This window comes from Mobula birostris, chromosome 5, assembly GCF_030028105.1.
Source record: "Mobula birostris isolate sMobBir1 chromosome 5, sMobBir1.hap1, whole genome shotgun sequence".
Classification (NCBI taxonomy): domain Eukaryota; kingdom Metazoa; phylum Chordata; class Chondrichthyes; order Myliobatiformes; family Myliobatidae; genus Mobula; species Mobula birostris.
This window is the reverse complement of record NC_092374.1, coordinates 59,330,072-59,346,164: the sequence shown is the minus strand read 5'-3', so window position 1 is coordinate 59,346,164 and position 16,093 is coordinate 59,330,072. Positions and strand designations below refer to the sequence as shown.

The following is a 16,093-nucleotide window of genomic DNA, read 5'->3' as shown; positions in this document are numbered from 1 at the left end:
CAGCTCTCTCGCCTTTCTCAATCTGTCCCCATCAACATATATCTTTATCATATATCCCCATCAACTATATCAGAGACTACATATATCTTTTACAAACTCACTGGTTTTCATTGTTATCTTGACTATATTTCTTCCCACTCTGTTAAGTTAAAATGCTGTTTCCTTCTCTCAGTTCCCCCAGGTCCAACACATCTATTCTCAGGATGAAGCTTTCCATTCTAAAACATCTGAAATGTTTTCCTTTTCCATAAAACTGGACAGTAATGTAATAGAGCAAAAAAGCTTAGGATTTGCTAATTGTAAGGATGACATTCAGTGAGTGGATGCTATAAATCTCTGGCACCCAAACCCTAATTTATTTACCAGTGACACACAAGGCAGGTATTGTTATAAACTATTTAGCATGTTCAACAGAACTTAAACCTGATTCTTCATAAACTCTACTGAAGAAATGTTACTGACCAGCAATTCCACAAAATGGATCGTTCCAAGTCATAAAATCAAGATCAGTAGAAGGTGTGGGAGATGGAAGGAGAGCATGGAAAGCCGTGAAATCAAATGGATTATATGAATTCTAAGGATAGGAGTATTTTCTTAACTATGAGAGAAGGGTAATTTATGCTTTCATTATTTACTCAGCAAAAAATTTCAATACATGTCAAAGTTATTAGAAAAGTATTAAAAACAGTGAACAAACTAAAACACATTCCAGTGTGTGCAAACTGAGTAAAAGCTCCTTGTTGAGTAGATTGATCTTTGCAAAGACACTAGGTTTAGTTCAGGCGAGAAGGTATTGGGTTGAATGGTGGGAAGAGGATTCTCTTGAGTTCAGAGTTGGGGTAAATACCACTCTCATCCAGCCAGGTATTCCGGCCGCAGTGACGATAATCATCCCTATCCACAAACTGGGAATGGCACTTTCTAAAGTCGACTGTTCTCTCTGGCACCTCTTTCTGCACAGACAAGGGAATGGGATGGGAAGAGAACAAAAAAGTACACTGTTATATACATTCTAAATTATAGAAAGAATGTAAGAAGAGCATAATAATATAACTGCTGAAAACCTTTTGACCTCTCTCTCAAGTGTTATCAGTAATCCCTCTCTTCATATTAAAAGTGCAGTATTATCAGAATCCATTGCTGGGGCAACACCAACCCTGCATCCACCCTAACAAGCCCCTTAAAACATTTGGTCCTTTCAATGAGATCATGTCTCATTTTTGTAAGCTCTCAGGATTATACATCTGCTGAATCTCTTCCTGGGAATCAAGCTAATGAATATTTTCTGTATGCTCTCTATCACTGGTACATCCTTCCTTAAGTACAATGACCAGATCTGTGCTCAGTATTTCCAGATATGGTCCTGCCAGTACTGTGTATAATTGGAGAAAAACCTCCCCAATCTTGTACTCAAATCCTCTTGCAACAAAAGCTTCTTACAACATGCTATAGTGTTGGCCTTTCTAACTACTCATTGTACCGAAATGTTAACATGCAGTGACTTGTGAATATGGGCACCCAGTTGCCTCTGAACACCAACACCATTTAAGCTCACACCAAATTAACAAGCCTCATTCCCCTTTGCCTCAAATCACTTTTGCTCACTCCTTTCTCTCAGTCTCCTCAAATTGTCCTCCACTCATCCCTCCTTTTCAGATGCCTCAAAGTAAAAAATAGTTTTGCAAATATCACGATGCCAGAATATCACTTGATTGAAAGTTGGTACAGGAATAGGAAGAAGCTATTTTGCAACTTCCACCCCACCCAAAATTGTTCCAACATACTGTCAGACCCTGGCTCATACCTGTCTTAGTTCTATGATTCCTAATACCCTTTTTCTGACTGATAACCTCAGCAGCTGTCTGGAACAAGTAATCCAAGTTTCTATAACTCTTTGCCTGCATTTGTGCCTCCTGACATAGAAACATAGAAACATGGAAACATAGATAATAGGTGCAGGAGTAGGCCATTTGGCCCTTCGAGCCTGCACCACCATTCAGTATGATCATGGCTGATCATCCAACTCAGAACCCTATACCTGCCTTCTCTCCATACCCCCTGATCTTTTTAGCCACAAGGGCCATATCTAACTCCCTCTGATCCCTTTAGCCACAAGGGCCATATCTAACTCCCTCAATGGTAAGGCGGAGGGAAGTCATAAGTGTATGTTATTTCCAGAAACCTAGGAAGGATAAAGAAAAGATTAACATAACAAACTTTATGAAATGTTGTAGAAGGTATGTGTGGCTGACATCACTCTGCTGTGACAGGAGGCTTCCCCGGGTTTGTAAAGTGCTAGAAAGGGTCTTGCACTCACAAGCATTCAGATTCCAAGACGAGGGTGCTTCCTGTCAAGTCCCAACTGTCAATAATTGTTCAACAAGTCTACTGACATTGATTGTCATGAGATAGTTAACAATTAGGTCACCCAAGAGGCTTTACATTTATAAGAAGCAAAAACAGATTTGGGTGGAGCTGTAATTTTGTGTGGATTAAGAAAAGGCCTGTCTATTCAAAGCAGTACTGGGATTGTAAGATTAACTAGATTCAAAAGAATATAGTGGTACAGTACAGTAGTTTTCTTTTTTTTTGTTTTTAAGCATAAAAATTTCCATTTGGCAATGTTGAGATGGAAAAGCTTACAAAGGTGTCTAATCACTTGTGTCATAGTGGTCTGACAGATGATGGTGGTTAGTTTCTATTAAGCTCAGTAGTTCAAGCAGATGCCAAGATAACCAACAGGGTGACATAGGGAAAAATAAATTTATATATTGAGCAAACCCATTTCACAAACTTTCATAAAAAGTTTATTAATTTAAAGAACAAACTTTACAGAAGATGCCTCAAACTTACAGAACTCTGAGTATAATGGTAAAGTGGAGGGAAGTCATAAGTGTATGTTGTTTCCAGAAACCTAGGAAAGATAAAGAAAAGATTAATATAACAAACTTTATGAAATGTTGTAGAAGGTAAGTGTGGCTGACATCTGTTTGTATGAATATGTTATTTTCCATTCTGTGTTTCCAAAGACCTTTGTGACTGGACCACAGAATTTTTTGTAGAAATGCTGGAAGTATTTTTTTCCTCTTTCTCAACAGAATTAAACCAACAAGGAAATAAAAATGTTTTCTCCCCCCCCCCCCCCCCCGGCAAGATTCCATTTTTCTGGTTGCATGTCCTGTGACTGGATATCACTGAAAAGTCTGGCATTCATTACTTGTGAGTCAAGCTCTTTAGTTAAGAGTTAACTGAAGATCTGGAGCCATGTATAACTTATATCAGGGGTAATGATAACAACATTCCTTCCTTGATGGACATTAAAGGACCAGATGGGATTTTTAAAACAAAACACTTGATACATAGATTATCGTTTCACTGGACTTTAATTGTGCATTCATTTGTCTAACCAAGTTAAAATTCCCAACCACCACAGTTGTTCATGTCTCTGGATAACTGGTAAGATATCATACCATACTGATGTAATTTTGCACAAAACAAATATCTCAAGTTTGAGACACAAGAAGTTCTACAGATGCTGGAAATCTTGAGCAACACATGTAAGATGCTGTTTTGCTCTATAGGCACTGCCTGATCTGCTGAGTTTCTCCAGTGGTTTGCGCAAGATCCCAACTTTACATTTTGTTGTGCAGTCTTGTTGCTCCAAAGTACTCCCCAAGGCCAATTACCTCAACACGTTGTATTACTGTAATCTACTGTGCTCTCGGTGATGAATTCAGGGGAAAAGCCACTCCTTCATTGGGGATGGTGAGAAAAAAGGAATAGAGTAACACAGGGACAGGAGGAGGTCAATGTAGGCTGGTCCTCCAATTAATAAGCTAACATCTCTAATTCAAAGGCTGGGTCTTGCTTGTTCTGGACTTCCTCATGAGAAGAAATAACTCCTTTCTAACCACTGGGCAAAGACAGTGGCTTCCTCCTGACCATAGAAGGCTGGAATCAAATTTTGAAAAAAGAATACTGCAGGATATGCAAATCATGGGCAGATCAGGTGGAGAGAGACTGTTTCTGTTTTCTGCTAGAGATTACATAGTACAGGTTCTTCCAGCAAAGAACCTGTAGACTTTATTGTATACTGTCAATGTGACCACTAAATCGAGAAGATATGTTGAACCAGAACATCATCAATCTTGTCAAGAATGTAACTTGTGAAAAATAACTTGAATAAGAAGTGAAGGATATGGAGAAAGCTGTAATGAGGCTGTGGGTGTATTATCTGTGCAAGGCTGGTAGTACCCGGCTATAATAAAATATAACTTAATGCCTCCTCAAATTCAATTGTAACTCAGATAGCCAAAATACATATACACCTCTGTTATACTATTTTACAATTAATCACACCACTATAGTGTTTTTCCGCAAAATAATTCTCCAATTTCCTTACTGATTCCAGAATTAACATAATTAAATATGTCATCAAAAGCAGAGACCTTCTTGTAAACTTTGATTAAATAACCTACAACTTCCTGGACACCTGTTTTTTGTAGTCTTACTTTGTAACTTAATCCCTCATGTCCTGGTACCACCTTGAACTGACACTGTGCTTACTCCAAGACAAACACACCTTCCTAAAGAGTAGTGAATGGCCTGGTCCCATGCAGTATGACCCTATAACCACATCAGATGAGGAAAACAGGAACAGAAAGATAGTTGTTTGGTAGAGAAATGAAGAGGGTGGGAGGAGCTCATATGGAGCACGAATCAGTTGGGCTGTAAGATCTGTTTCAGTATTCCGACATTTGACATTAGCTATTCTCCAAACGAAAACATTCCACTAGTTAGGACTGTACTCATTACAAACAATAAGTCCCTAGAGAAAGTGCACATTCACTACAATGATATAAGAGATGAAAGATTTCAGTTATGAGTAGAGATTTGCACCGTCTCCCTAAACCGGAAAATGTCACAGAGGAAGTTAATACATTTATAAAGTAAATAAGCAGATGGATCTGTAACCACAGGACACAGATTTATGGTGCCTGACAAAAGAATCAGGGAGGTGAAGAGGTATATTATACAGTAAGTTAATTTGATCTTGAACTTACTATGGCTTCATCATCTCCTTGTCATCTCATTTCCAGAATTTTCTGTTTTTCTTCTGATTCTCCTTTGCCGGGAACACCAAATTTGAGGTAGCTCTGATCATCTCTCTAAAAGAGACTTTCATCTGGCTCTTTTGCCTTTTCTTCATTTTCTGTTTTTTTTTTTTTGTTTCTCTTCTGGTCTTCAATAAATTATCGACTAAAATTTGATTTCACAGCCACATGTCCTCAGCCAATGTCTCTGATTCCAATTTATAATACGAGGAATCCAACTGATTCACAATTTAGAGCCACCAAGGATGACAAGTAAGTTCATACACTATATGTACCATTCTCATCGCATCCAGAGGTTCAGTCTTAAGGCCAAACACCAGCACAAGCTTGCTCCTGAGCTCTCTCTGCAAAACCAGTTTACATCTGGACAACAAAGGTGCATACATCAGCATGCTCTTTATCAACTACAACTCAGCATTCAATACTACCATTCCCTCAAAACTAAACAATAAGCTTCAAGACCTTGGCCTCAATGCCATCTTTTGCAATTGGATCTTCAATTTCCTCACTTAAAGACTCCAGTCAATTTGGATTGGCAACAGCATCTCCTCCACGATCTCCATCAGTACAAGGGAACCACAAGGCTGTCTGCTTTGCTCCCTATTCTAATCATTTTAACTTATGACTGTGTGCCAAGCACAACTCCAATGCCATATTTAAGTTTGCTGATGGCACCACTGTCATAGGCCAAATCAAAGGTGGTGATATAGGAGGGAGATTGAAAATCTGGCTGAATGGTGCCACAACAACCTCTTACTCAATGTCAGCAAGACCAAGGAACTGATTATTGACTTCAGGAGAAGAAACGAAAAGCCCATGAGTTAGTCCTCATAGGAGGATCAGGGGTGGAGAAAGTCAGCAACTTGAAATTCCTTGGTGTTAGAAGACCTGTTCTGGGCTCATCACCCAAGTGTAATTGAAAAGAAAGCACGGCAGCACCTCTACTTTCTTAGGAGTTTGCGAATGTTTAGCATGACATCTAAAACTTTGACAAACTTCTATAGATGTGTAGTGGAGAGTATATTGACTGGCAGAATCACACTCTGGTTATGGAAACACCAATGTCCTTGAATGGAAAATCTTACTAAAAGTAGTGGATACAGCCCAGTCCATCACAGGTAAAGCTCTCTCAACCATTAAACACATCAGCACGAAGCGCTGTTGCAGGAAAGCAGCATGCATCATCAGGGACCCCCACCACGCATGACATGCTCTCTTCTCGTTGCTGCCATCAGGAGATACAGGAGCCTCAGATCTCACAATACCAGGATCAGGAACGGTTATTACCCATCAACCATCAAGCTCTTAAACCACAGTTGATAACTTCACTCCACTTCAATTGTCCCATCACTGAAATGCTCCCACAACCTATGGATTCACTTTTCATCTTATATTCTCGATATTTATTGTTTATTTATTTATTATTGTATTTGCAGTTTGTTGTTGTATTTTACCACTGGTTGACTGCCTAGGTTGGTGCAGTCTTACACTGATTTATTATGGTTATTATTCTATTCTGGATTTATTGCATACACCCACAACAAAATGAATCTCGGGGTTGTATATGATGACATATATGTACTTCAATAATAAACTTACTTTGAACTTACTCCATCTCAGAGCTTTGGTTGTCTGCATTTCCACTTTATTCCTACCTTTATTTAATGCTGCATCAGATTACCTTTTCCTTCATATAGATCATAAACCTATGAATTCCAAAACCTCTCCTGATCTTTCTCCTCTTTTGTTATACTCTCAAACCCATCTCTTCCCAAATCCCACTGCCCGTCATATTTTCATTAACTCTTCTGATCTTCCCCTTCCAGATCCTTGACAAACAGTTCTCAGAAGCCTTGCCTTTACACACTTGCATCCTCATTTTCTTGAATTCTGATGCTGAACTCTCCTTCTGTTGCCTCCACTTCCATGACCATTACTTTAGCCACGACTCTTCAGTCCAGACTTTCGATCATTCTCCAAAATTCCCAATCCATCTGTGTGCAGCCTCTTACCTTCCCTAAACCTATTCATTTCTAACTGCTGATGGGACACTGACCACTGTTATTTTCCAATTCTCCTTACACACTCTATGTTAACCCCTTTTATATCTTACAGTCCTTAATATCTGACCTACCAAAAATGCTGGTACCACAGTGGTTCAGCAAACACCCCTACTTTGCAGAAATCAAATCTCTGCTCTCAAAGACATTCTCATGCCGCCTTCTAGACCATGACCACACCACAGACGATCAGGTCAATGCCTCCCGTTCTGTCACAGACATCTTTTCCTTCTTTCCATGGCCTCCATCCTCACTGTCACCCAACCTATGTATCTATCCCCCAGTCAAGATTTACAAATGGGACAGCTCTAACTCATCCAACCAGAATCAGGTTGTCTGATTTTTTTTTATTATTTATTCATATTTTGGGATCAGGCAGCACTAGCGAGGACAGTACTTACTACATACTCTTAACTGCTGTTCAGCCCCCTATTTCAACCACTATGGTTCTGGTAAACTCAGCCTCACAATGTTGGTAGGAATTCCAGCCAGGAATAAACTTGAATCTATCAAACAAGGGCTGATGTCCTTTCTTGTATTGGTTTGTTTCCAGTTCTTTGGTTCTGTTGGGAAGATGGGGGTGAGATGTCATGTAGAAGCAATGCAATTCTTTTGGTGTGGACTGTTGCACCACGCTACTGAGTTAAAAGTTCGGGAAATTAGCCCAGTCACTGTGACTGACCTTCCATCTGGTGAATATGTCAATACCAGCCCACACTCAGTGAATATGCACTCAGATCTATTATTTGTCATGATTTTGAGGCAGAAGTGTAATCACAGACATGCATTCCTCATTTTAGTTTATATCAGTATCAGCTTAGATTAATTAAAACAGTGTAAGAGCATTCGTAATACTACTGCAAGCTGACATCTTTACTGTTCCAGGTCTCTCATCTTCTATCCAAAGGCAGTGATTCATGTTCCATGAATTCTGGTAACCTAATACGCAATGAAAATCATGCATAAACCGAAAAGGAAAACTGACATCTATTCAGCACCACAGGGTAAGACACATTGACCAAGCCTAATTGTGTGCTTGATGATGATTTTAACAGAAAATAGTGAAAGAATAATCAGAATTGGGATACTGGTTAATTTTTCCCATGATTAACTAGAGGCTTTGATGCCAATTAAGATATTCTCATCATGTTCCCTGGACTTCAAATTACAGAAATGAAAATAATTTTGGCAGTTAAAAAATCTACATTCCAAAATAACATTCAGTACTCAAAAAGGTTAAGGAGTCTTATTCAGTCATTGAGGGCACTTCCTTCAACCACATAGAACATAGTTTATTGCATTTTGACTTCAATTTGCTTAATTTGGACTCACCTTCATCTAACAAAATATAAATCAATCAAATCCAGCTCTGAGAGTTTTAGTTGACCTTGGAATCAACATTTTGCTAGCAAGAATGCCAGATTTCCACTTCACCCCCACATGAGGAACAGCTTCCCGATATCTTCCTTTGGACAGTGTAGCCCTAACATTAAATTTCCATCCTTTTATTCACCATTAACCCTCCCACCCCAACAATGCATCAGAACTCTTTAATCATCTGCTGATCCGCAGTTCTTATGCAATACAAGAATGGACTTTGTAGTCTGAAGTCATGAACCAACCCTCCTACTTATGCTGAGCCCACTTCGAGACAAATAAAATGTGCCATAATTTCTCTACAACTTTTGTGGGCAAATCCAAATCCAAAGGACATAATACAAATTAAATCTGGAATGGAGTTCCGGAGAGAACTTCTAAGAGAATAGTACAAGTAAGAACTTGTTCGTGAGGAAGGGAATTCCTTGAGAGACATCTTCCGGATAGTTAATTATTCAAATTATTTCACTGCTTTTGTACCTTCCACTTAGTCTCTTTATTTTAATTGTGTTGGAGCCTGTGGCTTGCAGTTTGAAGTTCTATCACTCTACTGTCCCCAAGAAAATTTCAGGAGTGGACGCGAGCATAACCTGCCTTGAACAGAAGATCATAGATGGGGTGCAGGGCCATCATGATCAACTCCATTTCTCGCCATTCGAAGCATCGAGGAAGAATGAAACATCGAGGCAAATGTGGAGGAGGTCAAGTCTGCGGTCACTCTCCATGCTCATCGGTTCTGCAGTCGGGAGGCCATGGGTCAATGGTCACTCCCCACAGAAGGTCTGAGTTTGAACTGTTGCTCTCAACGCCTAAGGAGAATGTTTTCAAAATTCTGAGACTTATGTGATTATTAATGTGGACTGTAGTTTATATGGTCTCCTTCAGTTTTCTGTGTTTTCTTTCTTGTTGCTGTTTTCTGTGTGGGCGATAAACATAGAACAAAGAATAGTACAGCACAGTACAGGCCCTTCGGCCCACATTGTTGTGTTGACCCTCAAACCCTGCCTCCCATATAACCCCCACCTTAAATTCCTCCATATATCTGTCTAGTAGTCTCTTAAATTTCACTAGTGTATCTGCCTCCACCACTGACTCAGGCAGCGTATTCCATGCACCAACCACTCTCTGAGTAAAAAAACCTTCCTCTAATATCCCCTTTGAACTTCCCACCCCTTACCTTAAAGCCATGTCCTCTTGTATTGAGCAGTGGGGCCCTGGGGAAGAGGCGCTGGCTATCTATTCCTCTTAATATCTTGTATACTTCTATCATGTCTCCTCTCATCCTCCTTCTCTCCAAAGAGTAAAGCCCTAGCTCCCTTAATCTCTGATCATAATCCATACTCTCTAAACCAGGCAGCATTCTGGTAAATCTCCTTTGTACCCTTTTCAATGCTTCCACATCCTTCCTTTAGTGAGGCAACCAGAACTGGACACAGTACTCCAAGTGTGGCCTAACCAGAGTTTTATAGAACTGCATCATTACCTCGCGACTCTTAAACTCTATCCCTCGGCTTATGAAAGCTAACACCCTATAAGCTTTCTTAAATACCCTATCTACCTGTGAGGCAACTTTCAGGGATCTGTGGACATGTACCCCCAGATCCCTCTGCTCCTCCACACTGCCAAGTATCCTGCCATTTACTTTGTACTCTGCCTTGGAGTTTGTCCTTCCAAAGTGTACCACCTCACACTTCTCCGGGTTGAACTTCATCTGCCACTTCTCAGCCCACTTCTGCATCCTATCAATGTCTCTCTGTCATCTTCAACAATCCTCTACACTATCTACAACACCACCAACCTTTGTGTCGTCTGCAAACTTGCCAACCCACCCTTCTACTCCCACATCCAGGTTGTTAATAAAAATCACGAAAAGTAGGGGTCCCAGAACCGATCCTTGTGGGACACCACTAGTCACAATCCTCCAATCCGAATGTACTCCCTCCGCCACAACCCTCTGCATTCTGCAGGCAAGCCAACTCTGAATCTACCTGGCCAAACTTCCCTGGATCCCATGCCTTCTAACTTTCTGAATAAGCCTACCGTGTGGAACCTTGTCAAATGCCTTACTAAAATCAATATAGATCACATCCACTGCACTACCCTCATCTATATGTCTGGTAACCTCCTCAAAGAACTCTATGAGGCTTGTTAGACATGATCTGCCCTTCACAAAGCCATGCTGACTGTCCCTGATCAGACCATGATTCTCTAAATGCCCATAGATCCTATCTCGAAGAATCTTTTCCAACAGCTTTCCCACCACAGACGTAAAGCTCACTGGTCTATAATTACCCGGACTATCCCTACTACCTTTTTTGAACAAGGGGACAACATTCGCCTCCCTCCAATCCTCCAGTACCATTCCCGTAGACAATGAGGACATAAAGATCCTAGCCAGAGGCTCAGTAATCTCTTCCCTCGCCTTGTGGAGCAGCCTGGGGAATATTTTGTCGGCCCCGGGGACTTATCGGTCCTAATGTATTTTAATAAATCCAACACCTCCTCTCCCTTAATATCAACATGCTCCAGAACACCAACCTCACTCATATTGTCCTCACCGTCGTCAAGTTCCCTCTCATTGGTGAATAGCGAAGAGAAGTATTCATTGAGGACCTCACTCACTTCCACAGCCTCCAGACACATCTTCCCACCTTTATCTCTAATCGGTCCTATCTTCACTCCTGTCATCCTTTTGTTCTTCACATAATTGAAGAATGCCTTTAGGTTTTCCTTTACCCCACTCACCAAGGCCTTCTCATGCCCCCTCCTTGCTCTTCTCAGCCCCTTCTTAAGCTCCTTAATAGACCCATCTGGTCCTTGCTTCCTAAACCTGCCTTCTTCCACCTGACTAGGTTTTCCACCTCACTTGTCACCCATGGTTCCTTCACCCTATGTTAGGGTGAACATATCCTATGTTAGGCTATGTTAGCTTTTTGTGTGTGGGGGTGTTGAAGTTTGAAGTTATTGTCACTGTTTTTTACGTGGTAGGGGGTTTGAGGTTTGATGTTATTGTCACTGTTTTTTTGTATGGTAGGGGTTCTGGGGTTTGGTCTTCTTGCTGCCATTTTCCAGGTGTGTGATCTGTTAGTTTTAGTGCAAGGGAGGGGATGGGGTTTGCAAGCTTTGCTTCTTTTTCTTTTTCATGTGGAGTTAGTGTTGATATCTTTTCTTTCAATGACTCATGGTTTTTTTGTATTTCATGGCTATCTGGAGAAGATGAATCTTGGAGATGTATTCTGCACACACACTTTGCTAATAAAATGAACTATTGAATAACAGAAGCATTGAAGTAGAAGCACTCGGGAGTGGCCTGAACAGAAGGGTTTACTGATAGTAGGGTGACCAATTGTCACTATTTTGCAGGACAGTCTCAAACCATGGAGAGCCTGCACAGAATCAGAATCAGGGTTAATATTACTGATGTGTGTCATGAAATTTATTGCATTGCATTGTACTGCTGCCGTAAAACATAATTTTAAAAATGCAGTGCAGGTTCTGCACTTGAGCATTTCAATCATATTTTCTTTGGGGCAGAACTAGTAGTCAGTGGCAGGGACACTGCATTCACTGCTCATCTCTGGAGACCTTGGTCCTTACATTCATGGTTCCTCATTCACAAACCTGAAACTAGAGCCAGCTTCATCATTCATAGCAACACTCACAACACGCTGGAGGAACTCAGCAGGTCGGGCAGCATCCGTGGAAAAGATCGGAGGGTCCTGACGAAGGATTCCAGCCCGAAACATCGACCGATCTTTTCCACGGATGCTGAGTTCCTCCAGCGTGTTGTGAGTGTTGCTTTGACCCCAGCATCTGCAGATTATTTTGTGTTCATCATTCATACCAAGGCACCAAGGAGGTCAAGACGTTTAGCGGCATAATGGCATCAGCCTGGCACAAGGCACCATAAAACATGAGTAAAGGATGGCAAAGTTTGATGGCTCCAGCAATAACATGACCCCACATTTAACCAGAAGTCCAAACTATGATAATATTGAAACCCAGAAAAAGGATAAATTTGGATCACAAATCATGCATAAAGACAATTTCACCTGGGGTTGGATTTTGGCAGCCATCATTTCTGGGTAACCAGCAACGGAGCACTGAGTATCCATGAGGTACCATTGATCACTCAAGAGCAGCTTTGTCCACACTTCTGTCAGTGTTGTGAACTATTCACCCCCTCTCTGTGGTGCTGCCGTGTTTGCAGACTCACTCTATGTACCTCTCTCAGTTATTCTGTTGTAATCACATTCACATTTCTTTTAGCACTACTTCAGATTGCACTGTTCTGCTGTCCTATTCTCGTTGTGTTATTATTACTGTGTTCATTGTTCACACTGTAAGTTTCATGCATGAAAGGAATTTCATTGCCCCCTGGTGTATATGAAAGTAAACTAATCTAATCTAGTCAGTAGCAGAAATGCACAGCACCAGCATCCGTCACTCGTGGTCTGGTATATCATTCACTATTCCACTATTATTAGCCAAGGGATCAACAAAGCAGATGGGCATGCTGGCTCTAGCAGCAGGCAAAATTAAATATGGTGCAGCTGATTGCTAGGCAACATGCACGACCGACATATCAGATTGAAGCTCTGCAGTCCTATTGCACCAAGCCCTTTGCGGTGGTGGATAACTGAGCAGCCCAGGGAGAAGAGGTCTCCAAGACTCTCCTCAGCTTCAACAACGGTAGGGTCCAGCATGTGAAGGCTAGAGACAAGGCTGAACCAGTTGCAGTCATACCCTGTCAGAAGTGGCAATTGTTTGGACTCAGTTTCCTACAGAGATCCCCACCATCATAGAAACAAGTCTTCAATCAATTTGATACACTCTGATATCGAGATATGGCTGAGAACACTGGTAAACATAAAGGATATAGGGTTAGAAAATAACCCAGCCGTAGATGGTTGTCCATCATATCTGATAATGAGACTTGGATTTGAGCAGTTCTTCTGTTGTGCACTTAGACGATGTGAACTGCATGAAAAAACCTGTACATGAGAGCTTTAAAGTAGAAAAGCCACTGGGACGGTTCCACTCTCTTGACCATGGACGTCCAGGTCCAGTGCTACAGGTCGTTGTCACAACTGGGGTCCTCCTTGTTTGCAGTGGATAACCATGACTTCTGTGCCCGGCCATGCCCTTCGCTCTCCATGTAGCTTTGCAGAACCGCATTCCATGCCGCTGGATCTCACTGCCGAAATCATCTGCCCAGTCCTCCAGAGCTGACTTCGCGTGCTCGATCAGGCATGTCTGAAAAAACACCGTTGCATGAGGCCTGCAGACTACCCTCAGCTGGCGAGCTTGCCCTGTCGAAGCAGTGTACCACAACTAGCCACTGTCACATGCAAATAGCTGCACGGAGCCACAGGTGGGAGCTGAATGTTCAGTGAGGGCAAAAGGTTGTCCAAGCATGAACAGAACAAGCCCTTTCCTGGACATCTGATACACCCCCATAGTACTGAAAACCTGGACTCCAGAATTAGCTGTACATCTAGCCACAAACAATATGGAAAGGTGCACAGATACGTCCTCTTCATAAAAAAGCAGGACAAATTCAACCCAGCTAATAACCATCCAGTCAGTCTACTCTTAATCAATGCTAAAATCAAAGGAGTTATTGACAGTGCTATCTAGAAGCGCTTACTCACCAACTTATTGATGCCATCATTGGGCTGCACAAGGTCCACTCTGTTCCAACCTCATTATTGCCTTTGTGCCAACGTGGATCAAAGACTTCAATTCTCAAGGTTAGGTGAGAGTGACTGCCCTTGACATGAAGGCAGCATTTGTCTGAGCGTAGCCTCTTGGAATGCCAGTAAAACTCAGGTCAAAGGTCACTCCTCTGGTTGGAGTGTTGATGCTTGTTGAGATGGTTAGGGGAACATTCCAGCCCCAGGTATTGTCCAGATCAATGTCCTAAGCTGAGATATCATGTGACAATAATAAACCAATTTACCAATTCAGTTGCATTATCTATGATCTTCTTCCATCATTAGGTAACGAGTATGGATATTCACTAATAATGGCACAATTCCATTTATAACTACTACTGTTCTGGCCTCTACAGTTACTGTTCATTTTGTATGCAGTCCATTTTGTATGAACATCACTTCCTGTATGTAAGCAGGTTTTTATATCATTTCCTGTGCAGATTAATTTGGATCTCAACTTGAAGCGCACAACATGGAAAGACATCCATCTCCATCCACTTAAAACAGTCTTTCACAAGTAAGATCTCATTAAAAGCCTGGAGAAAAGCTTCCTGTTTGGGTGATTTTTGAGAAGGTGTTTAACTCCATACCTAGCTCTGTAAACATTGCACTGCAAAGGCAGTAGAGTGAAAAGGTAACTTGTCTTCAAAGATATCACCCATGGCTGGAGATGTGTCATTTGCTACGATGTCAGCTTCCAATTCAGATAATGTCAATCACTGAGCCCTGAAAGTCAGGTCAAACATGGCGCATCTTTTGCACTTTCACAACGCTCAAGCAGAACCACAATTAGTATTGCTACAGCACGGGCCTGTATCAGAGGCGCAGCAGCAAGAATGGGAGCATTGTATGCGAAGTGCAAACTCGAAATGCGCAGTGAGAAAGCTCATAGAGGCCACAATGACTGTGCTCAAGGAGGAGCATGAAGAGGAGGCTGCCTTGGCAGAGGCAAAGTTATATGAAATGGTATCTGATTTAGACTGCAGATTATTTTGTGGTTAGACAGTGATGGTTGTCCCTCTGGGAAGGTGACTGAAGAACTGATCATTGGTGCCAGCCCTCTAATACGACATGGCTACTCAACAGAGGATGAAATCAAAGCAACTGACAAAGATAGGAACCAGCTTCCCGTTATGCTTCAAACCAAATTTGTATTCAGTCCTCCTCTGGAATTTGTATCCTCTGCTTCAGATTCGAACCCAAAGAAGGGTTCATTTTCAGATTCATTTGAGGTAGAAAGTGAGAATGTGCCCAAGGTCACCCAGCTTGAAAACTCATGAGTGTATTTCCAGTTAACAAGGGACCAGCACTGCACCAAGTGTGTCAGTGGCTCCCCTTTCAACTGAACGGATCACAGGACCAACTGCAAAGCCCTCACTCGCTGCACCATTGCACAATAGTTTGAGTGAGATGCTGTGACTGGCCAGAGAAGCCCCAAGGGAGAATCAGTCCCAATGTGGACAATATGGTCATCTGGACAGTGGTGGAGAATCTGGGGAGGGTAGCAAGGAGAACTGGAGGAGCAGTAACAACAGATTGCAGAACACTGATAAACCAATGGTCTCCAGGAAACTGAGCCAAGAATCTATTGGCACTTCAGAAGAATAAGACCCAGATAGAACTGTAAATTCAGGGCCAGCACCTTGGGCTACTACTGATTCTAGCACACTCACAGCAGAACATTCATCTGATGAGACGACTTCCCCAGACACTCTAAAGCATGGTTTCCCAAACTTTTTTTATTCCATGGCACCCCCACCATTAACTGAGGGGTCCATGGACCCCAGGTTAGGAACCCTTGCTCTAAAGACATGTTCTGGAACAT

General features: G+C 41.7%; 1 protein-coding gene across 1 annotated transcript in view; it reads right to left on the bottom strand.

The window, feature by feature from the left end:
* Positions 1 to 693: 693 nt before the first annotated feature.
* Positions 694 to 16,093, bottom strand: part of LOC140197254 (cilia- and flagella-associated protein 95-like) — a 42,543-nt gene continuing 27,143 nt past the window's right edge. Inside the window, exons 5-6 of the mRNA XM_072257175.1 lie at positions 2,854 to 2,914; positions 694 to 953 (exon numbers count right to left, since the gene is read on the bottom strand). Of these exons, the coding sequence (XP_072113276.1) occupies positions 774 to 953; positions 2,854 to 2,914 (241 nt within the window). The 3' untranslated portion in view covers positions 694 to 773. The remainder of the gene's footprint in view (positions 954 to 2,853; positions 2,915 to 16,093) is intronic.